This window comes from Trachinotus anak, unplaced genomic scaffold (assembly GCF_046630095.1).
Source record: "Trachinotus anak isolate AG129_WGS33_773 ecotype Australia unplaced genomic scaffold, CSIRO_AGI_Tana_v1 ptg000037l, whole genome shotgun sequence".
Lineage (NCBI taxonomy): Eukaryota > Metazoa > Chordata > Actinopteri > Carangiformes > Carangidae > Trachinotus > Trachinotus anak.
The window spans coordinates 244,241-268,418 of NW_027273888.1; the positions used below are offsets into that span (position 1 = coordinate 244,241).

Consider the following 24,178-nt stretch of genomic DNA (forward strand, 5'->3'; position numbering starts at 1 on the left):
AACACAGTTTGCATTCAGAGCAGAGCGTTTTTAAAAACGCCTCTCAGTGAGCTGAGACACTTTTACATTTCCAGATTCCATTTCCTGGTTTTATCTCCTTATACAGAACTCAGATCCTCACTAACTACACAACAGACGACTCTGCTCCTTCTCTAATAATCATAAGAAACATACGAACATCACATCTCACCCTTTTTTCCTTTTTAAATGAATGTATGTCTTGACTTTCTTGCTGTTGGAGCTGTATGTATATATGTGCTCACTACATGACATCATGACATCTTTGTCTGTCAGTCTGTCTCGTCTCACTAATTAAAAACCAAATAAATGAATAAATAATCTGCAGCAGAGACAAGGAGCTGCAGAGGTTAAACAGGAAGTTAAATTTAAGACAGCAAAAACTGCAGAATGTCATTTAATCCCTGTTTCACCATCGTACCAGCCACAGTAAGTATAAGGAAAAACCAGCAGAGACTGTAATTATATTATATTATATTATATTATACCACATTTTTAGAGCTTCACAGCATTAAATGAAAATAATTCCTAATAATGAGCTAATAATAATTTACTAATAATAATAATAATTACGTGAATGGATAAGCAGTAGAATGAATTAATGGATTAACCAATTAAAATCATCAATTATTTATAAGCTGCAACTAATTGATTAATTGTTTCAGTATTTTTTCAAGCATAAATGTCAAACATTTGCTGGTTTTAGCTTCAAAATGTAAATATTTTCTTCTTATTTTTGTCATATATTCAAGTTCTGGACTGATGAACAGACAAAAGAAAAAAAAAACAGCAGGCGAGAGAAAATAAATCTTATGTAAATAGAATTTAAGACTCTTTAATCTCTTCTAAAGCCTTTTTATTTTTCTGAGGAAACAGAATTCAGGAGGAGGATTTTCCAGGAGCTGCAGATTCTCAGTTTAGAGCCTGAGAGTTCAGACAGCATCATTTCCTGCTCTCACCGACTCTGTAATTTCAGCATCTATACAATGTGATGAATTGCACAGTGGGATTGTCAGGAGGAAGCAGTGTTCATGCCGTGACACTACCTGTTTGTCCTGTTGTGCTGTAGAACTGTACAGTGGATACCTGTCACACTCAGATTAAATGCTTGATCATTGGAAGTGATTTGGGACACAGCTGTTTCCAGCTGTTGGTACCAGAAAGAGGAAACTGCAGCACTATCGCTACTCGAATGTTCCCAGTGATACTCAGATGTTCCCTGTTTGTGCAGCTGAGGTGAGAGGACTCACTGACTTGGACGTGTGCTGTAGTGTTGTGTTTGTACCTTTGTAGTCCTGTCCTGTGGTGCTGATGTGCATCCTCTTCTGACACTCTCCACAGCTCATCAGGAAATGAGTCACCGCCTCTCTGGGCAGGAAAGCATACGTCTCTGCTATCTGAGAGAGAGAGAGACACCGACAGACACAGAGAAAGAGAGAGAGAGCGCGTTCAATAATCCACCTGTTCTATTCTGTTCTAGTCCCTCTCAGTTGTACGATGGCATCTAGACACACATCATCATTTATTATCACCTGTCACTGTTCTGGTTTCCACCAATAATAATAATAAGAATCATAGAAATGTGGATATAATCAGGAAACATTTCATTTGATTTAAAGGTTCAGTCAGTGACTTTTGTGAAAATTATCCTTCCGTCATATTTGCTGAAACTGTCACAATATCCTGTCAGTCGTACACGAAACAGGTTCCTCTGGCTCCTCCTGCTGCTCCTAAAGTCATTCGCAAGAATCCACCACACCTGAATGAAAACAACCAATCACAGCCAGTTGATTGTCGAGTCTCATTCCCAGGTTGTCAAATAAAAACCGAACCGAACCTTCAGTATTTGACAACCTGGAAATAAGAAGCAACAATCAACTACCTTTCTGCAGACTTATCTACTGCACCTTTAAAGGTCCACACAGTCTAAAGGTTTTTAAAGCTCCACACAGTCTAAAGTCAGATGCCCATGTGTTTCTGATTATAAAGCAGGTCTAGGTTCTATATTAATACTGTGAAAGTATCAAATCCTCAGTCCACAGAGAAATGCACACAGCCTGTATTCAGAAACTGAGCCTTAAAACCACCCGTCAGGACTTCTGGAACTTTGTGATGTCACAACAAAGCAGTCCAAGCCCCGCCCACCTGGACACACCATCCAACCTTAGGATTTGGTTTCTCTGAGTGTTTACCTGAAATCTGCTATATTTTTATTAGATCAATCAGAAAACAGTCAGTCAGCCAATCAGAAGAGAGACTCAGATCCTCTCTTCTGATTGGCTGACTGACCTGTTGTTACTAGAGCTCCAGAGAGAAGCCTGAGAGAGGAGATGTAAAACTACACTGAGATGGTTTTTGGTGCTTAAAACCACAATTATATATTTTCCTATTGAGATCAACACTTCAACACCGGAACAGTGTAAAATAGGGACCTTTAAAATAAAAACAACACACAGTCAAAACTTTGACATTAAATAGCTCATTAACTTATTAACACAGGTGATTAAAGTCAAATTAATTCAGCATCATGTAGAATGAGTTTCACTGCTGACATGACAGATAAACACACATCACACAGCTGGTCAAGACACTGGAAATTCCTATAATATAACACCAGCTGTATTTTTTAAATTGCAGTACCATATAGTTATTACAGTTAATCACATACATGATTTTTTTCCCGTTCATACTTGTGCACAGTTCATTTCAGCATTAATGTTGTGTTGAAGTGTTGTAAAAGCCCTTTTTTCTTTTATTCTTCTTCTGTTATAATTTCCCATCATGCCTTCTGAACATGTCTGAATGCTGCTCATTGCATGAGTAAGAGCGAGACGGAGAGTTGTGTGTTTTCTCTGCACTGTAATTTTATCTGTCACAGCACAATAAACAAAAACAACTTTAGTCCAAGGCACTGACTCTAAAATCAAGTGTTTACAGTTGATGATTAAAGCACTAAAACACTTTCCCTTCTGTTTCTGCTCTTTGTCGTTCCAGTCATGTTGTCTACATAACAACATTGGCCCAGACTGGTGAGACAGGGCCGTTATTACCTTTTTCAAAGTGTCTCAAAGAAAAACTGTTCTCAGTGATGCTGAGGTTATAAAGTCTATAAATCTGTGTGTGTGTGTGCATAAATAAAACATTTATTCAGGAAGAGAGGCACAGAGACTCAGAAGAAAAGAGGAGGAAGGGTGGAAGATAGTCAGCGTGGGTGGATGGGGGTGGAGTGAGTGAGTGTGTAGGAAGGAGGGGGTAAAGCAAAGGCAAATGTCACTCACAGCCTTTAGTGGGCTGGAGACCTGCAGCTGCTGTCTGTAAACTCTACTGTATCTACAGCAAACAGGAGGACACAGGTGTGATCTGCAGTCTGGATTTTTAAAAGAAGATAAAACAAAAAAAAGATTTAAAAATGCACAGACTGATAAAGACGATGAGGGAGAATGAGGGATAAAAAGAATTCACGGCTGGTTGACAGTAACTGTCACAGCTTCACCCGTCCACTCAGAGACAGATGTGTGGGACCTGCACTGACTCTGCTCCACCAGGAGAGGGCAGCGTCCGCAGCAGAGTCAGCAGCAGAGCTGCACAACCTTCAGTACAAACCTCAGCATCTGAAGGAAAAAACCCACTGCTGCATTTTCCTCCAACATTAACTGCAGGTCGCAGAAGGTTTTTCTGTTTATTTGAAGCTGAATTATGTTAAATTTATGTTCAGCACGAGCTCGTCAGATGTGGGAGAGGAATTAAGAACAAAGAGAGTGAGAGGAGACAAAAGGAAAAGAAAAAAAGGTGAAATGGAAAATAAATACCTGAGATATTAGGAAAAAACATTTTTAAGTTGGGTTGCTGATAATGTTTTTCCTTATCAATTAATCTGCCTTTTATTTTCTCAATTAATCAATTAATTGTTCAGTGTATTAAATGTCAAAGTTGCCAAAGTTTTCAGTTCATAATCACATAAGACAAAGAAAATCAGAATAAACCAGAAGCTGAAATTAAGACATGTTTTGTATTTTTGTTGAAAAATGATTAAACAATCATGAAAAAAAAATCTGTTGATCAGCTAATGAATCAATCGACTAATCCTTTCAACTGTGGCATCTATCAAACAAAATGATGTAAAACTTCCTGTCACTCCGCAGGTGAACACTGAGCAGAGTTTGAGATGTGAAAGTGAAACTACAGCAGTGTGGCGACGGCTGGAGGGAGAGAGAGACTAAAAGAGGAATGAAGCCTGAATGAAGAGGAAGAGAGAGAAAGAGGGGCAGAGAGAGGAGGGTAGAGTGTGTTAGGAAACAGACGACAAGTTATGAAAAAGAGAATCCACTGTGGGGTGGAGGTCGGAGGTTAGCGTGTGGAAAGTGGAAGGAAGAGAAAGACAACTGAGAGAATAAAGACAAGAAAAAGGTTCACGTACTTAGATTCAAAACCAAAGAAGAAAACGCTGCACAGATCATTATGAGAGCAGCTTTCTGTTCTTCTAAACACGAAGCACAAATAAACACTAAGACAGAATCCTTACAGCTTTGTAGGTTTTCTTCTGGCCGGCGTGCTTTGGAGCTTTGCCTGGATCTGTGCTGATCTCCACGTGCATGGCGTAGATGATGTCGAAGAAATCCTCCACCACTGCCACGCGCTTCAGGGACGAGTCGACCCCGGACACGCTGTCCACACACTGGAGACAGAGTGGAGAGAAACCTTTGATTTCTGAGGATCTGAGCATTTTCCAACCTTTAATCAAACGTTCACAGCAGACAGACGGGAGACAGTCGAACCAGGGACCAACCACACAGTCACAGTCTGAAGTTTTAATCAAACATCCACAGGAACAGAACACCTTCATTCAAACAGGATGTGCAGGTAACTCATCAACACCCATTTAAACTCTGACTTATATGAAATGAATTAAAGGTTCTTCAATCTGCAACCTCGGTGGATGGTTTGAATTTGACGTGAGAGACGTCATGTGACTGAAGACCATCAGAGACTGATAACATAATTATTACTTTATAAGTATAAATCAATAAATGCAGTAATATATAATTACATACATAAATAACTGTAAAGTAAATACATTTTGATTATGATATTTCTGTATTTTTTAATAAATGTAGAAAAAGAAGCAATACAGAAATAATAAATAAATGTCAAATGTAGAAATACAGAAATATACACATGAATAAATCTTGAAATGCATAAATAAATGTCAAATGTATATAAATAATTAAATGAATGCAGAAATACAGAATAAATAAATAAGTGTAAAAATACAGAAATAGCTTTTTTCATTACCAAAATCTTTTTATTTTTGCATTTATTTATTTTATCAATTTATTTATTTATGCTTACGTCATTTTTGTCCTTCATAGTGCTTCAGTATAATCGATTAACTTCTTAGTTCATCAAAAGTTATTAACTATTTTAAAAATCTAATATTAATTTCAGTCATTTATTAAGGAAACATTTGCTGGTTTTGAATTCTGCTTTTCTCTGCGGTTTGACTTTCTGTTCTTGTTATGGACGTTTTTCATTGTCAATCAACAGATTCATCAAAAGTGAAAATAATTAGCTGCATCTTCCTCTGGTTCCTCAGGTGTAGAAAGGGTTGACGGTGTCTGAGAGAAGAAGGAAACTAACAAATTATGTCCGACGTCTCAAGCTAACATCTTTAATAATAATGATACTAATAATGAATTTAATTTCAAGTGCTTTTGTGCAACCTGAGGATTTACAGATCACAAAAACATCAACACTAATAAACATCTGAGAATAAAAAGATTAATTTTAATCTAGATTCAGTAAAAACTACAAAACTGAAGGGTTAGGGTTAGGGTTATGATGCACTGTGTAAAAAATTACACAGTGCATCAATCAGACACAGAGCTGTAGAGCTACGTTTTCACTGCTTTCAATTTAAATCAGGGCTCCGTCACTGACTTTTTACTATCTGACTGCTGCTAACAAGGTTTCTGTTTGACTTATGAGTCATCTGCAAAATTCAGTTCACAACAACCTGAATTCAAGTTGCTGGTGACTTCATATAAAACACATTCATCTTGGTGTCTTCATCCTGGTGTCGTCTACATGTGAGATGAGGAGGCTAATGGATGCGGATCCCATTAAAACCATATGATTACAGATAGAGATCTTCTCCAGATCACGTACTGCGATCATTAGTCCTGATGATTCGATTATTCTGCTGCATTCTGGGATCTTGAGCCTTTCACACAGATTGAAGATGGTTAATTTCTGGCTTCAGTGGGAATTTGAACAGTCACTCTGTATGCAGCGATTCAATACTGACTGTTTTCAGTTAAAAAAACATTGACACCAACGAAGACAAATGTTCTCACACTGATGAAATGATGAGGGATTTAGAAAGTTATTGAGTTAACAACCTGCAGCACAACTGAGTCAATAATACAGCTGCTTTACATTCACACGTTCTACACATTCACACCTGACTCAGTCTGCAACGGGTCCTGCAACATAAACAACAAAGGTCGCTTGTCCCTGACGACACAGGTGTATGGAACCTTTATTGTCATGGTTACAATAACAAACACATGGTTAAAAAAAAAAAAATTACAGCTCCTGTGATTTGGCCATATTGTGATTTCTATTATATTTGGATTGATTGTGCAGCTCTACTGTACACAAGCACAGACACACACTCACACACTGATGGAGCAGCCATCAGGGGCAATTTGAGATTCAGTCTCTTGTTGTCGCCACGGCCACTAGAGGTCACCTGACAGTAAAACTGTGAGTCGTAACAAGCTGCTGCACAGGCGACCTGTGAGGACAGTCGCTCTGATTCCTGACAGGATGGTAACATGTAAAACCAGAACATGTACAGAGAGAAATTCGCATCAGAAACGTCTCACCTGTCTTCAGCTGCAGGTGTTTAAAGTATAATGAAACGTTTCCTGGTGTGAAGTAAATTCATGATGTATAATTTTACATAAATGGCTGAGCAAAGACGAAGACTTCTACACCTACTGTAAGTCAATCAACACACACACAAACACACACACACACACAGTTCTGGGAAGAACAGCAAGAACAGCAGGTCTTGGGAAGCTCCCTTTTCCCCACAAGGATGTAAGAGAGAGGTTTACCTGGAAAGCAAAGGAAGAGTGTTGTGTGTGTTTTTTCTGAGAAAGAAAGAGAGAACAAGTGGAAAACAGAGAGAGAGAGAGAGAGAGAGAGAGAGAGAGAGAGAGAGAGAGAGAGAGAGCGAGAGAAAGAGAGAGAGGGGAGGAGGAGGAGAGAGGGAGACTAATGGAGGGATGGAATGAGAGAGAAAGAAGGTGGAGGGCATCGCTACCTGCTCACAGAATTCAACATGTGTCAGTGGATAACGACACACACACACACAAACACACACACACAGCTTCTCCCCCACTGCAGACTGGTAGCACACAGTGAAGCCTGTTACTGCCATGGTAACCAATGAGAGCTGACCTCACAGGGCAGGTGTGTGTGTTTGTGTGTGTGTGTGGGGGGTGGGGGGGTGGGGGGTTGACTGTGAGTTGTGGAGTATATTTGGGTGTGTGTGTGTAGACAGTGTATTTTCTGCAGCAGGTTGTGTGTGTGGGTTTCTAACAATAATTGAGTTGCTACTGAAAAGAGTGTGTGTCTTGGAGGAAGTGTTGACAGCACACACACACACACACACACACACACACAAGTTCATGGTTACTGAAAAGAAGGAAGTGTGGTGAAGTTGGCCCTGTGCAGTCTCTCTCTCTCTCTCTCTCTCTCTCTCTCTCTCTCTCTCTCTCTCTCTCTCTCTCTCTCTCTCTCTCTCTCTCTCTCTCTCTCTCTCTCTCTCTCTCTCTCTCTCTCTCTCTCTGCTTGGAAACATTTTCTTTGTGTCCTGGTTCTTACAGTCGGGGGAGAAGAACCTTCAGCAACTGAAGAGAAATCACATTTCTCCTCCACACAATCACACAGAGCAAGCTGTGGATTCAGTTAAAGCACCGTGGAAAAGTTTAAGACTTTAGATCTTTAGATCAGATCAGATCAGGCCACAAACACACAGCCAGAGTTACAGAGAACCACCAGAGAAACAAGGAGTCCTGCAACAAAGAGCCCTGATCTCAGCCTCATGGAGTCAGTCTGGGATTAAAGGACACTGAGAGACTGGATCCACACAAGAACTGAGTCAGGTTCTCCGAGATGTTGGAAGAACCCACCTGAAGAACCTGAGGAACTGTGTGCAGATGAACTGAGGGGAACTGGAGCTGTCACTGCAAACACTGATTTGATGTCAGAAATGAAAAATATTCACATGGCCTACATGGTCATTTTGGAGGTTTGTCTGCTGCAAAAACTGAACAGTAAATGCAATGAAAAGCTAAAACAATGAGCTAAAAGAGGCTAAAACGCAGCCTCAGTGATAATAGGGTTAATAGCCTGAGTCCGCGGCTGCCTCCGAGTGTGTCATTCTCACATCACATCACACGACCTGCTACGTTTCTGATGGGACTGTGATGAACATCCAGCCGACAGCGAGCAGGATGCCTCCACCACGACGGGCTTGTGTGTGTGTGAGGGAGGGAGGGGGCATTCATGGGAGGCTGGGGGCATGGAGGGGGGTGGGTGCACATGGAGGGGGGTGGGTGCAGCCGAGGTCAAGGTATATACTGTATGTATGTGTGTGTGTCCCCTCATTATTCTAAAGCAGTGTTCCCAGCATGGCCTTTACCAGATATAAAGCTTCTAATGAAGAGTCAATGAGCGAAAGCCTTTTCATTGTGTACACACACACACACACACACACACACACACACACAATCAGGACACAATCTTTTGACCCATTACTTCTCTCTGTCTTTCGCAAGTAATAAGCATTGCTATGGTAACCAGCTGCAGCTTATCACAGAGGGGATGTTTCTAATGCGCACCCCTCTCCACCTCCCTCCACCCATCCCCAATGCCATTACACCTGCCAGGCTGAGGAGAGTAGGAGGAGGAGGTGCTGGAGGAGGAGGAGGAGGAGGAGGAGGAGGAGGAGGAGGAGGAGGAGGAGGTTGTGAAAGACGAAAAGAAAGGAAAGCAGTGGGATGGTTAGTGGCTGCTGCTAGTGGCAGAAAAAAGGAAGGAAGGAAAAAGGGGACAAATGGAAGGAGAGGAGAGGAGAGGAGGCGGAGGATGATGGAGGATGAAGATGATGGTGAGGGGCGTGATGCAGGTGAAGCACCTGAAGATAAAACAGACCTGTACCATCGGTGCCCTGAGTGGTGGGACAGGGAGCCTGTGCTGTGGAGACATGTTCAGAATAACATCACTTTAGTTTTAACTGTATCTACTGTATAAAACCCTGTGGTAGAGAACAGCAGCACCTTCCTCCTTTGTGGTGAACACCTCCTGGTGGAGGTTCCTTCCTTTGTCTGGTAAGCGACGGTGCCCACTGCTGCTAATGCTAACGTCATCATTTTTCTGCTCTTCATTCCAAACAAACTAATAATGAAACATAACCTTTTCCTTTCTGTTGCTTTCAGAAGGTGCAGGTCTGGTTTCCGGAAAGAACTCAGTGGTTGTTCAATCAATAAAATGTTAATTGTCGTAGAAAAAAAAACAAAATGAGAAATGCTGTGTTAATTGCTTCGTTATTAATGCACTAACCCTGCTGAAAAATCAGGTTCTGTTTCTTTGGTAGAGACCTGACACTTAATGATAAATAATGCTGCATTTCCATCTTTACTGAAAAGAAAAAGTCCTTTACTGCTTCAATTCCACCCTGTTTGTAGGGGAATAATAACTGTAAATGAAACATAAATGAAATAATATTTATCTAGTCTGCCCTGAGAAGAGGCTGCAGCCCCAACATCCTCCTACAGAAACAAAGGGGGAACTCTGATACCCAGGGCAAAAAGAGGAGCTCACTGCTCACAGTGGTAACTGGCAGCTGGACTAAATCAATGATTAATGACTAAATCAAACTGAAACTGTAAGAAATGAGGGGTTAAAATGCTTGCATTTTTTTACATGCATGAAAAAAAACTCCCTCCAACCCCACAGTTTGAATCCATTCATCAGAGGCTGCAGGTTCATGTGCTGCACAGGTGCAGAGTTAAACTGCCCAACTGCTCCTGCAGATATTCTGTGTCTTCAGTGTTTGGAGAATAACCGTCACTCTCAAGTATTTGCAGTGTTGCAGGTAATGTCAAGGACTGTCCCACAGTGTTTAGCTTGTTGCCATGGTAATGCTCACCACTGTCTTCTACAAGGTTGGCAAAAAAAAAAAAAAAAAAGAAATACGCCTGTAATGTGACTCGTTCATTTGTTCCTGTTTCTGGTGCATGAATGAAACAACAGCCGTCTCTGCAGACAACAGCCTGTGATGGGTTGATAATGTCTGACTCCTTATGACTCTGTAATAAAGTTGATCACATGACCTCCTGTCAGGAAGTTACCTCTTAGTATGAATTCCTGTTACAACTGTGACACAAGACCTCAAATGTTACACTGTTGTTTTTTTCCTCTTGTGTGTTTTTACAGCGTGCCAGGCCAGCAGTGCCCTTTCCCTCTCCCTGGCACATCACAGGAGAGCCGGGCCGCCACACAGCACAGCTCCAGGACACACACACACACACACACACACACACACACACACACAGAGAAACACACAAAGAACTGAGGGGAAAGCAGGGAAGAGAGGACATGTTTGTCCTCCACTGTCTGCTCCCATGCTCATTGTCCCTGATGCTAGGACCCAATGTGACATAAAACCAGCACACACGCACACGCACACAAAAACATCGAGCCATAAAACCTCCACATGCAAAAAAGTGTGCACAAATGTAGATCGATTCAATTACACACATGCACACAGATACAAACTAACATGACACACACACACACACACACACACACACACACACACACACACACAGTGGACCTCTCCTCCTTGCGGTTGTAGGGCACATCACTGGCCCGGGACTGTAGCTTATGTGACAGCACTCACACACACACACACACATTTATGTGGGCCATGGGGCGGGGGTGGGTGCGTGTGTGTGTTCAGGGGACACCTTAAGGCACAGCAGACAGGACAGCACAGCATGCGTCGGACACACGGATGCACACACACACACACACAACAACCCCCCACTTCCCTCTGGCCGAGCAGAAGGGTCAAAGTCAGAGAGGAGAGAGAGAGAGAGAGAGAGAGAGAGAGAGGTGTGAGGGCAGAGCTGCCTGTCTGCAGGACACACTTGAGTGAACACACAAACAAACATGGTAAACACACAAACACAGGCAGGCATGTGTATCTCCTGTGGCTGCAGCCCGTGCACACACACACACACACACACACACACACACACACACACACACACACACACACACGTGTCCGTCCTGTGCAGCAGCCATGACGACGACTCCTCCAGTAAAACACAGAAAACTCAACAGTTTCAGGCTCTTGTCTCTGGGGGCTCATCAGACACACTGCTGTCTCTGCTCAGCAGGACCCGTGACCCATTTCCAGGTCTCGTCCCACAGTTTGAAGACACAACTAGGTACAGAGCCCCCCCCCTGTTGTCCTCATGTCAGCTGGTTTCATGGTTGATCTGTAAACGTTGTGGGAAATCTGATGATAAATACTCATTTTTCTTTGTGATGATCAGTAACAGCTCATGAATGGAAGATAAACCAACAATGAGCTGATCCAGTAACAAGACTCATGTATCAGTGACACACACCACTGCTCGTTCATTAGCATCAACTCACACACTCCAACATACGCACCACCCTGCTGCTGTTAATACTCACTAGAGGAAAATGTTGATTAATCCGCCACTGAAAATAATCCCAAAAAAAAGCACGTTTGGTAAAAACTGCAGACCAGAAACATTTTTATTTTGAAAAAAAACCTATTTTTAATGACTCACATGTTCAGGAGCAACAAAGAACCTTCAGGTCTTCACTCAAGTGACTTCCAACAAAGGCTGCGTGGCAACTAGTCACTTTCTATGTTAACTACCGACATTAATTAACTAATTAACTCCTAACATGTGACTGTTATTAAGAAATGTGTTTATTATATTTTATTTTATTTTATTGACTTATTTATTCTAAGCAGATAGAAACAGATCTTGTTCAGTAGTTCATCAAAGATTTGTGTAAAATGTTATTGGCAGTGGAAGCTGGTGAAGCTCTTGGTCTTTTTTTCAGACATATTGATCCTGTTTCCTCAACATCGGCCTCACCTTTATCTCTGAGCCTCCATCTTTCTCCTCTGACCCGCTGCACCTCCACTGCCTCCATCCACACATTATTAGCAGCCTCTCTCTCTCTCTTTCTCTCATTTCCTCAGTTTTTTTGTGGGCTTTCTCCCTCTGTCGTCTCTCCATCGCATTTCCACACCACACTGTTGCTAGGATACACATGGGGTCCATTCAGTGAGAGCTAACTGCCCCTTCCACGTCCCCACTCCACCACCAGCCACCCTGCTCTTCATCCTCCTCCTCGTCCTCCACCCCTCTTCATCCAACAGACACACACATACACACACACACACACACACACACACACTCACACACAAAGCTCAGATAAAGTATGTGCTGAGCTACAAGCGAGCAGCAGCAGCCAACCTGCATCAAGACTGATACACACATGCAAACGTGCGCACACATACACACACACACACACACACCCTGACACACATACAGATACGCAGATATGAGCAGACACACACACATGCACAGCAAATATGCACACAGTTAGGTCTAATATACACACACTACGACATAAACATTAAGGCAGCACAAATGCTAACACACATAGACACACAAAAGGAGCCCAGAAACACACACCACTCCAGCCCTGAGGTGCCATAAAGGCAAAAAGAGGAAAAGCCTCAGTCACATCAGGAACATTTTAGGCAATAACACAAGAGAAAAAGGTCCAAGCCCAGTTTGACGTCACACAAACACACAAAAATGCTCTGCTGTCACATTACTTGAAACGTGGATTGTTGGCAGAAAACCTGACTGCAGTCATTCTCAATGAAACACCAACAAAACCTCAAAAACAACAAGAAGTTTGTCACTTCATACGACTTTCAGAAGAGCAACTGGTGGAAGTGTTTTCTGATCAGACACAGACAATTAAAACCACGCAGTGACGGTGGAGGAGAGATCATTGGGAGAAGAAACATGAAGTATTTTCTCTGGTCTGAGAGTCAGACGCTTCACATTCCAACCACCTGAGAGGGTTTGTGACATCAGAACATCGCACCTCTCCCACTGGTGCCACTGGAACATGGACAGTTATTATTGAGAGGAGCTTGTCAGGGAGGTGCGAACATATGTTGGTTTCAGCTTCCGAACAAATGACCAGTGCTGCTGTTTTTCATGTAAACACAGACAGTAAATGTCATCCTTCAAAGTAAACACTGTAGGACTCAGGCTTCATTAACCATTATCTGTCAAGCTGCTCCATAACTAACAAACAGCAGCGCCACGGTTCGATCACCTGCTGCAAAGAACAGTCACTTCTGCTCAAACCCTGAACCTGCTGGTCATCACACTCTCACTTCCTCTTTTCTCTCTTGTCTAGACTGTTAACTACAGCGTCATCCCACTGTGGAAACACACAGCAGCTGTGAGGCTGATAGAATTAAAAATAAAGACGATGACAAAACAACACTGTATTAATTAAGAGAGACAGTTTCAAGTTAGGACACAAAGCTTCTTACACAAGACCCGACTCTACACATAGAAACAGCTGTGCAGAAACACAACACAAGAAAGATTAGTATTAGACAAGAAGCTCAACAAGAAAACAAGCTCGTCTGTCAGTTTTGGAGGGTTGACAGGGCTGTTTAACAATCTGATCAGCAAAAAATAGACAGATAGTGGTGAAAAAAAAAGCAAACTAGCCCTTTAAGTGTCAGAGGTCAGAAGAGTTTATAGTTGCTCACACTGGGAGAAACTGGCCATGACACAGGAGAGAGGGCGGAGACAGGATATTGTTTCAATATGAGGATAATCGCACATTTTGTGCTCAAAGGCACTAATAGTGTTAAATGTTTGACACAGTCCCCCAGTTCAAATGTCCGGACGGTGTGAGGGGAGGAGGTGTCCGAAAGTGATTGACACGATTGGGTTATTTTCCTGTAAGTCAGAGTTTCGTCCTGCCTCTCAGCTGAAGTCTGACTGAAGTCTGTCTGAAGCTTTGAGATCAGCACTCAGTGATGACCCTGCCTGCAGGCTTCAGAGAGGCAGCAGCTAAATGGGCCATGACACAGGCCAACACACACACCCTCCTCCACCCTCCTCCACCTCTCCTCTCTTCCCTCCATCATCCATCTTGCTCACTGTGACCTGCTTCTATCTCTCTCACTACAGCAGCATCCTATCACTCTGTTTCACTGCATCTCTCCATCCATCATCTCCTGACTATGTGATATCACCATTCAAACACTCCTGACTGAACGCTACACATCCTCCATCTCTTCTTCGCCTTTGTCTCCTGCTGTTCTGCCCACAGACTCCTTCCTCCTCTCTCCTCCTCCCCCTCAGTTCACTCCACAGGTTGGAACCATAGGTTGATTCAGATTTAAAGGACGAACTGTCCCACGTCAGACAGAGGCCAGAGAAAGTCCGGTCCTTGACACTGACTATGGACCTGTACCCGAACCTGTTCAGACCTGCTCAGACGAGTCATTGCCATGTCAGCTCTAAACACGTCACTTCACACCTAACATTATAATGTTTCTTCACATTCGGATCAATATGCAAATACACCTGAGTGTTGTTGTTTTTATCCAGTCTGTGATGGACGGGTCTGATGTCGATGTGTTTGTGTGAGAGACAGAGGCAGAGAGAGAGAGAGAGAGGGACTGTGTAAATCAATGTCCTTTGCAGCTCCACAGTGAAATACGGTCTCAGCCCTTTGAAATAGTGAAAGAAAACAGAGAATCAATATGTGGCATTAGTGTTGATCATGTGACGAGCCGCCACAAATAAATCAATGGATTAATATCATGAGAAGTGTAAAAATATTTTCTGTTCATGATGAAACTGTGTTGGGACCAATGAGACTGAGGACGTCAGGAGAGGAGGTGGTCCCTCAGTGAGGCCCACACCACTTCTGACCTCAGGTGCGTTCACACCTGAACCTTGAGCTCGTCAATTCCAGGTGTGACCAGAGCCTGAGACAATATTACTGCATCTGATTAACTTAACCCTACGTTCATTATCCACTCATCTCCAGATGACTTTCTCGTTTAATCATTTTTATGAACGTACCAACACATGTACATCACAGCTCCTCACAGCCTGAGCTGATGTCCTGTTGTTGTCTGACCAACGGCCCAACATCCAGAGATTCAGTTTACAAAACAGAGAAACGATGAGATGAGAAAATTAATGAGGATCAGAGGAGTTAAAATATAAAAGTTAAAAAAAAAAAAATCTGGTGAGTGATGTTTCTGAAAACACGGAGCCGTTCAGATGAGATCAAATAGTTCTGATGAACATGTTACAAATGATGATGATGATGATGATTATTATTATTATGAAAATAATGATTGTGATAATGATGATTGCAAAAGGGTGATGATGATTATGATGATGATGATGATGGTGGTGGTGGTGATGATGATGGTGGTGGTGATGGTGGTGGTGGTGATGGTGATGGTGGTGATGGTGATGGTGTTGATTGCGATGGCTGCAGACATAAGGACACACACTCACACATCTGAGGAGCATAGAGCTAATTATCAAGCAATATTGGCAGCAGCGCAGAGAAAGGGGCATTGTGGGAAATAAGGAAGGTTTCAGTGGTGGGGGGGGGGGGGGGGGGCGGGGGCAGGAGGAGGGTCTGTGGGGAAGACAGAATGGAAGGGGAGGGATGCTGGAGGGAGGTGGGATGTGTGTTTTGGAGGGGGAAGGTAGATGAACGAGGAGAGAGCGGAGAAGGAGGAGGAGAGATGTGATAATGAGAAGCCCCTTGTCCCACAAGAACATCTCCCTCTGCTTCCTCCTCCTCCTCCTCCCTCCTCCCCCCTCCAGAGACCAGCCTGCTCTAAACCAGTCAGCAAACCAGCAGGAAAATCTGCTCTTCTCTCTGTGAAACAGACCAAACAGATGAATCCAGATGAAAACTATGAGCTACTCTATGTTTCACCCATCTGCTCCACCTCAGACGTTCAGGTGACAGGAACAAGGAGAAAAGATGGAGGAGGAAAAGAGGTGCTCTGAAACCAAAACATGACCTGTACTGCGAAAATCAGGTGCAACTCCACACAACTCGGCTTTTCTTATTAAAGTTAAACTCATCACGGGTATTAGAAGGGTGTTCTGGCTCTACTCTGGAAAAGCAGCAAACAGAAAAAAAATAAGAAGAAAAAGAGGCTGACCGAAATAAAACACATGGAGCTGAGACATGGACGCAGATGCTGTGAGGACGAGCCACACCTGAGGACACCTGAGGCCGGCTCAGGACCGGGATGCTCGGAGAATGTCCCAGGAGGGAAGCAGCGGCCTTAAGAAGATCTCACCTGTGGTTTCTAGCAGGAGATTTGCAAACACATTAAAGTGGGTCCGGCTCAGCAAGTAAACACATTTTAGCCACTTTTAAAAAATGCCCACAGATAAAAGCTGACACCAGAAGTGTGTGGTATATTTTAGGTGACCTACATCACACACCGTCTTACTCCACAGATCAGTTTGAGTTAGAAAGAGTCAAGCGTAAGTAGCTCAACGGTTAAAGGGCTGTTTGACGACAAGATAAATGAATGAATGAATCAATCAATGTATGGATGAATCTACCTTAGGTAAAACACTGACTATAGATAAAAACATCACACAACCCAAACTAACAGTTTACGTCTTGTTGCCATCTTTGATACAGAATGAGATTCTGTTGTCTTTGTTTTGTTGTGTTTGTTTGCCTCCCTGACGCAGTATTTATAAAAAATGCTGTCTCTCATTAATGAGGACATTTTGGGGACAGTCAGCCATCAGTCGTCTTATATGTGGGGCTGGAGGAGGGCGTAGTCTTTATTATCACATCCTGATCAGTGCATAGGAAATATTCTTTTAAAATGACAAACTGAACATTTGCTTCTTTAAAAAAAGTCTGAAGAAAGTTTATATTTGAGGGATATTATAAAATTTCCTAATGTTGTTCTGGTTGAACCTGGAGGAAAAGGCACACCAGTGATTTCTGTGCTCATACAGCATGAGCTGATCAGCAGATTTGTTTTGCAGACTTGCTTTGACACAAGCAACACTTGATTTGCTCGGAGCATATTGTAAGCAGACAGCTCAGTGAAAGCAGCTACAACCCACAGCGACACAGTGTACAGGCACCGACAGGAGCTGGCCGTCTGCTGCAGGACAGAAATTACAAATTAACACTCACACCTCTCACAACATCGGTCCGGTCGAACACTCACTCTTCACACATTAGCAGGTGGTGTTTGCTGGTGTTCTACTAAAAGCAGCACAGAGTGATCAGATCTGCACTCGATTTTACAAAGGCTGCTAAAGCAGATCTGATCTGAACGACCAACAATCAGTCAAAGAACAAAGTGAAACAGCGTGTGGACGGAAATGACAGCGGACCAAGCTTGTTGGAGGCTTTTCTGCGTCCGGGCAGATTGTATCTGTTGTTGTGTTTCAGATAATCAGACGTGGCTATGCTCCCGCTGGTGCTCGCACATGTTTAGGTTTCTCTGATCCTCTTGTTACAATGTGTGACATGAATTACGTGACATTAGGAGAATGATGGGAAATCCACTTGAAATCTGAGTGGTCACACTGAGAACCACGTGCACTATAAAAACCACACACTGCTCAGAAAGTAGAAGAGAACATCGACAATTACTGGCTACAAGGGGGGGAATATCCATATTCCTGCCTTTGTCTCAGGGTTCGTCTGAGTTTTTGTTTTAATTGTGGATTCACTGTCGCTAGAGCTGATGTGAGAATCAGTTCTGTTCTGGTTTCAGGGGCAGCAGTGAAAACAGTCCTCTGTTTAATTCATCTGTGCATCACAGAGAAATGAGGCCAAACTCACAGAACCTTTAATAAACCACCATAAACAAATCAAAATGATGCATCAGTCTCTACAACAGCTGTTTGTCTTTATGAATGAAAACTAATGTCACCCCATATAAGGAAACTGTGTTTTTTCATTTTTACTATTTCTCCTTTTTCTATTTTTTCTTTTCAAAGACAAAACAAACAAACTAAACTGTGTTCCATCATTTTCTCTGTTCCGTCTATCAGACAACCACAAACATCACAGTTATGTTATAAAAAACTAATATAGTCATGTTTTATTAACTAACAAGACGCTTTAATTGGATCCTGCAGAATTACAGAGATTTCATAATCAACAACAGGATTAGAAAATTAAAAACTTCACAAGCAAACAAGTTAAAATGTCTTAAAATTATCTGCAAGATGTTGTGTGTGAAGAATGAAGCGCTGAAAGCAGTTGAAGTGAATTTTAAGAGGCAGAAGCAAACTGAACTCGAAAGTTGAAGTGGAACCAGTGAAAGTTTAGTTTTGTGTTGAAGCCCTGCAGGAAGTTTGTATTTAAGCACCGAAAGTAGCTGAAGAGGTGAAAACAGCTCAAACATCAGTCGCCATGAAAGCAGTTGAAATGATAAAAACAATCAAAATTTTATTTGAAGTGTGTTCACTGCAGACAGTGACACTTCAACTGCTCTCACTTCTGCTCACGTTACGTAACAAGTGAGAACAGTTGAAGTGTCAGTTGAAGCGTATGAACTCTTACTTGAAGAGTAAAGATCACTTGAACTGTAGTTGCTAAACACAGTTGAGAAGATGAAGTGTAAGTACTAAAGGCAGTTGAAGCGTCTGTTGTAGAGCACAGGACTCATGCACTTCAATTAACAGATGTAAAGTCTGGGAATACGAGGAGGTGAAATATCCACTGGAGCTTCCCAGAGATAGTTGAAGTGTGTGCACTGAAAGCAGTTGAAGTGTCATTTGGTGTGAAGAGGCTGAAAGCAGTTGAAATGATGAAAGAAACTGATATTTCAGTGTAAATAGTTGGAGGTTTGACGTCGTTATTAAGGATGTTCTTTATATGTAAATTAGCTGCGGCTACAGATGCTGTGGTACATGAAACTGGTTCATGATATATATTGTTTCTATGCAAATGAACATTAAATAAATTAGATACCTGCATGAATTTTTAATCTGTTACACTAAGCGGGCGTAGAAGAGTTAGACTCTTAGAAAACGTCTGAAAAAATACTTTTTTGAGCAAATGAATAACATGAAAAGTCACTTTATTACACCATCTATTGATCCTGGTCCATTTTTATTGTGTTAATAAGAAAAGTTATTTTCCATTTTTCCAGAGGAAATCCAGTAACTCTGTGCTCTAGATCCTGAAGAAAAAAAACTAAAGTCATATTCTAGATGCCGTCATCGTCAGATTTCTTCGTCATGTTTCCCACAGCAGAGTCAATCAGTTTGGAAGCTGGAAGTGTTCATAATCTCAGAGGGCCAACTGTGACTGACTGGTCTCATTAATTATGCCTGGTGGCTGGTGTTAATATGCCAGGCTGCCTTTCAGGTGGGAGAGGGGCGTGATGAGAGGGAGGAGGAGGTCAGGAGAGGGAGAGGAGGAGGATGAGGAGGAGGCAGGAGGGGCGAAGGTGGAAATTGAAGCCTTGCAGTGTAATTAAGACTGGTGTTAATTTCTTTTCACCGACACTGTGGCCAAAGGAGCTGTTCACCATGGCAACAGGAGAACACCGAGGGGGAGGTGAGCCGAGGGCCGGCTAAAAAAAATACACTGTGTGCGTTGTGTCGCACAAAATAGCAACACTGCTCCAATCAAACTCAAGGAAACTGATTGAAGAAACATTTAATTTGTTCAGATGCCCTCAGCCTTTATATCGTATCATACAATCTCCCAGCACTTATTAAACAGATGTGGTGCCGAATACTTACACAAAGGTTTCCCACTGCACTGTAGCTTCACTATTGTCCTTCATTTGTGCGTCTCTTTGCATAAAGGCTTCTGCCAAATGAGTAAATGTAAATGTGTTCTCCATCTCTGACCCAAATAAAATTTACTGCTGCCTTCAGCAGCCGAGTGTCGGACTCACGCTGAGTCTCTCCGACTGCTGCTGCAAACCTTTGCTAATTAGCAGCTACTAAAAACCTCCATTCTCCACTTTGGGATGTTTTCCTGTTTTTACAACAAGCACCCAAGGATAACATGACCCGCTACAGGATGAATACTTACAAGATTAGTTACAAACAAAATTGGGCTGAAAAAAAATCTGAATGTGCAGTGACATAAAGAAACAGGAACAACTGAAAATGAGGAAAGTGCAAGTAAATAATATCAGATTTCTCTACACAAACCTGTGGAGGTTTCACATCACTCAGCTTCAACACTGCTCCAGCTGAGCTTTTATACTTGACCTTTCAGGGAGTAGGTAAATAAAAAAAAATCAGTGTATTTGTGTTTTAATGAAATCATCTCTTATTAAAATCCTTTTTAATTTAAAACTCATCTTATTCTTTTTATTCTGCCTCTCACATAAATAACAAAAAAGCCTGGAACACTAAAGTTTCAAGTGAAAGTATGTATTTAGAATTGTCAACATTTACCACTTTTAATTAGTTGAGAGTATACAACGAGTGACTGAGTTCATCACTTTAAACACAAAGGAGCTCAGGCTCTATTTACAGTGCAGAGACTGAGCTGTATTTACTGCTAAATCGTTGAAGGCATGGCAACTGTCTAAATTCAGCCTCAGCAATTAAGACTTTGAGCACGATCTGTAGAAGCAATCACGTTCTGTTTTTCTTTTCCTTATCCGACCAATTAAAAGAGAAAACTTTTTATCTTCTGAAAATGTATCCTCGTACTTTGTTGGCTGGAGTTTGACAGACAGAGGCACAGAGGTGTGTGCAGGTGTCACCGACTGACGTCTGAACCACAGTGTCAGTGCATAAGTTTATCACGTTAATCAATTACAATGGTGTTTGATTGAAAGCAGAGATGGTGAAAATGAGAGAGGAACCACTGTGATGTCAGATGTCAGTTTGTGCGACACACTGTGTGTGTGTGTGTGTGTGTGTGTGTGTGTGTGTGTGTGTTATTTCACACAACTTAATTTAGATACACAAGATTTTCTGATTTTCTCTCACTCATGAGGCAGATGCAGGAGAAATACCAAGAACAAAAACACCCTCAGTGACATGACTTGTCTCTCGCCACGTTTCAGTTGCAATTTTTTTGAAAAACACAAATGTTGTGGTATCGAACTGAAGGCGACGAGAGCATCTGGTGAATGTAATGAGAGAATTATCTGGGAGCCGCCACAGATCAGGGATTTTTAGGAGATAAACTCTGCATTGTTTCGGATGTCACGTGACTTAAATGTAGAAAAAGTGTCTCCATTTCACTTTTGTGAAATATCACTTTGTCATAAAACCACCTCATGTGAGCGTAAACATTTTCATTACTCGTTCATGATTTTAAATTGTGCATCAAGCAGGTTAATGGAAACGCAGCTTCTAACACTGATGGAAAAACATCACTTCAACATGTTTATCCACCATCAGACGTATTAACACTGCAGGAGGAGGTGAGGAAGGAAATAGTCACTGTGCTCCTCTGTGACGAAATTACAGGATGTGCAGGACTAAAGAGAAATACCAGAGCAGCACATTACAGCTGCACATCTGATGAGCTGCATCTCTCCTGATGACTTTCATTATTTACTGGTGTCACGTTGGTTCAGGCCTGATGTTGGTGTTAACGTGGGTCTTTCTGTCAGTATTTCAACTCCAGGAGGACTAGTGAAAAAAAACAATAGGTAATTTAAATTATTATTATACAGATAAAGATGACTGACTGATCACTGATCAGCACAGGTGATGTTAAAATCATCTAAAAGGATTTAATCTCAGATTAGATACAAACCAACACAAGGAGATTAAGTAAACATTCAACACTAATTATATTAGTTCCAAAAGTGCCAAAATATTCCACAAGAGCCTTAAAATCAGGGCTGTCAAACAAAACATTTTTTTTTTAAATCACAATTAATCACTGAATTTCAATAGTTAATCGCGATTAATCGCATGTTTTATCAAATGATTAAAATTCTATTATTTTACATTTCAGAACAGTTTTCTTTTGTTTGACAACACATAATCATCAGCCTATCAGAGCTAGAAGCTAATGTTAGCATGTCTGATGTGTAATTATGAAGACATCTGATAATTTATTCATCTGTAGATGAGCTCTGGGTAAGTTGTGTTTTTATTTTCCAACTCATTCGATCTTCACCAACGACGATTCAGGCATTGGATTTAAACATTAGGTCTCCAGACACGCCCCTTTATACAGACCGCAACCGCCCCTCTTTTCCCCCCATACACATGACTTACCATGAAGTAATCTCGCGCCACCATGTAAAACCTTTGTAGGAAGTGACTGTGACAGCTTGACAACAAGTAAGGGTGCATCAGAGGGTCAAAACAGTAGCAGCCAAAGATTCTAGAACGTAGCGCTGTAGAATCTTTGGTAACAGCAGCAGTGACGGTGTAAAATACAGGATCTTTGGCGGCATGTGATTAATGCTGGGTCCTTAATCTCATCGTGATGAACACATTAACGCTGACAGAACCTACTTAAAACATGATAATAATAATCACTGGTTTCACTCCAGGTCAGGACACGTTAGGTTTCAACATGAGATGTGAGCTGTTTTAGCAAAAATACACTCGCCGAGCAGAGAAAGACATCGCAGTGAGACGAGCGTCCAGTGGACACACACGGACCAACATCACCTCTGGACACGGTGAAGTAGGAGTTCAACACATCTGGATCCTGTGTTGCAACAGACACACAACGATTTCACCACAGCAAAATTAGTGATGAGACACTTTAATTGAGCTTCCAGCTTCATCTTATCCCAATTAAACCACACACACACACACACACACACACACACACAACCACACACACACCCACTGTCTCTGGACCTCCTGTAACATAATTACACCACCAGTAAACAACACACAGCTGCTGAGCATGAGATTTAGCTGACCACAAACACACACACACACACACACACTCTGTTGACCCTTCTGTCTATGAGCAGCGACACACTCTCAAACAGTGGGGGGGTTTCCTCTATTGTGCTCCCAGACATCTGACACTTGCACTGATTCAACAAACAAAGACAACAACTCCGTGTGTGTGTGTGTGTGTGCTGTAGTCTATGTTTACGCACAAACCCCAATCACAGATGAACAGAAGAGCAAACAAATCAGCAGCAGGCACTTTGAAGGAGCTTCCTGCAGCTGACATAAAGAGGGAATCATCGCGTACGACTGCTGGATGTCACCGGGCCAACAAGTCTCTGTCCGCTGCAGTTCATCATCTGTCCTCCGGCTCACGTCACGAGCTTCAGGCAGAATCATGAGCCCAGAAACGAATCCCACGTCTCAACGACAGAGACGGAAAGTGTGACAGAGACAGTCTGAGAAATCCATCCAGAGTGTGTGTGTGTGTGTGTGTAAGTGATGAAGTAAATTACCAACTTAGCTCTTCGCTTGTTGTCTATACATTAAAGCGCCTGTCAATTAGCCTACGTATGTTTTTTTTAAAGCACAGCTGAATTAACAAAGCTTTATGAATAAGCACTTTCACTCCAAGTGGAAGCACAATGCTCGGAGTTAAGCTGCAACTACGAAAACTATGTGGATTAGTGTAAAGATAAAACACAAATTAAAACAAACCCATTCATGATACACATTAATTAGAAATCACTGAGAAAATAAAATAAAATAAAAACTGAACAGTAAACTATTAAAAAGTAGGAATAAAATGTGATTAAATAAAATACACATTAAACCAATAAAATAAGACCAATTAAAGGAATAAAAATTAAATTAAATTAAATTGTGTTTTGGGCCCAGATGCAGAGTAGTGGAGAGTGCAGCTACAAAGGAGAGTTTTCAGTTCAGATGTAAAGATGACCGTGTGAGAGCAGCTGTAATATGATTATGTTGCATGTGTCAGTGGCTTGGATCATGTGGTCATGTTCAATTACTTTGCTGAATATTTTCTACTACTACAACTACAGAATCTTATTATATATATCATCCAGAGATTTAATCAATAAAAC

The 24,178-nt window shown here is 41.9% G+C and overlaps 1 protein-coding gene across 1 annotated transcript in view; it reads right to left on the bottom strand.

Moving 5' to 3' along the window:
- LOC139614747 (nucleolar protein 4-like) overlaps nt 1–24,178 on the bottom strand; it is a 139,784-nt gene that overhangs the window by 103,002 nt on the left and 12,604 nt on the right. Inside the window, exons 2-3 of the mRNA XM_071472294.1 lie at nt 4,541–4,693; nt 1,304–1,415 (exon numbers count right to left, since the gene is read on the bottom strand). Coding sequence (XP_071328395.1) covers nt 1,304–1,415; nt 4,541–4,693 — 265 coding nt within the window. The remainder of the gene's footprint in view (nt 1–1,303; nt 1,416–4,540; nt 4,694–24,178) is intronic.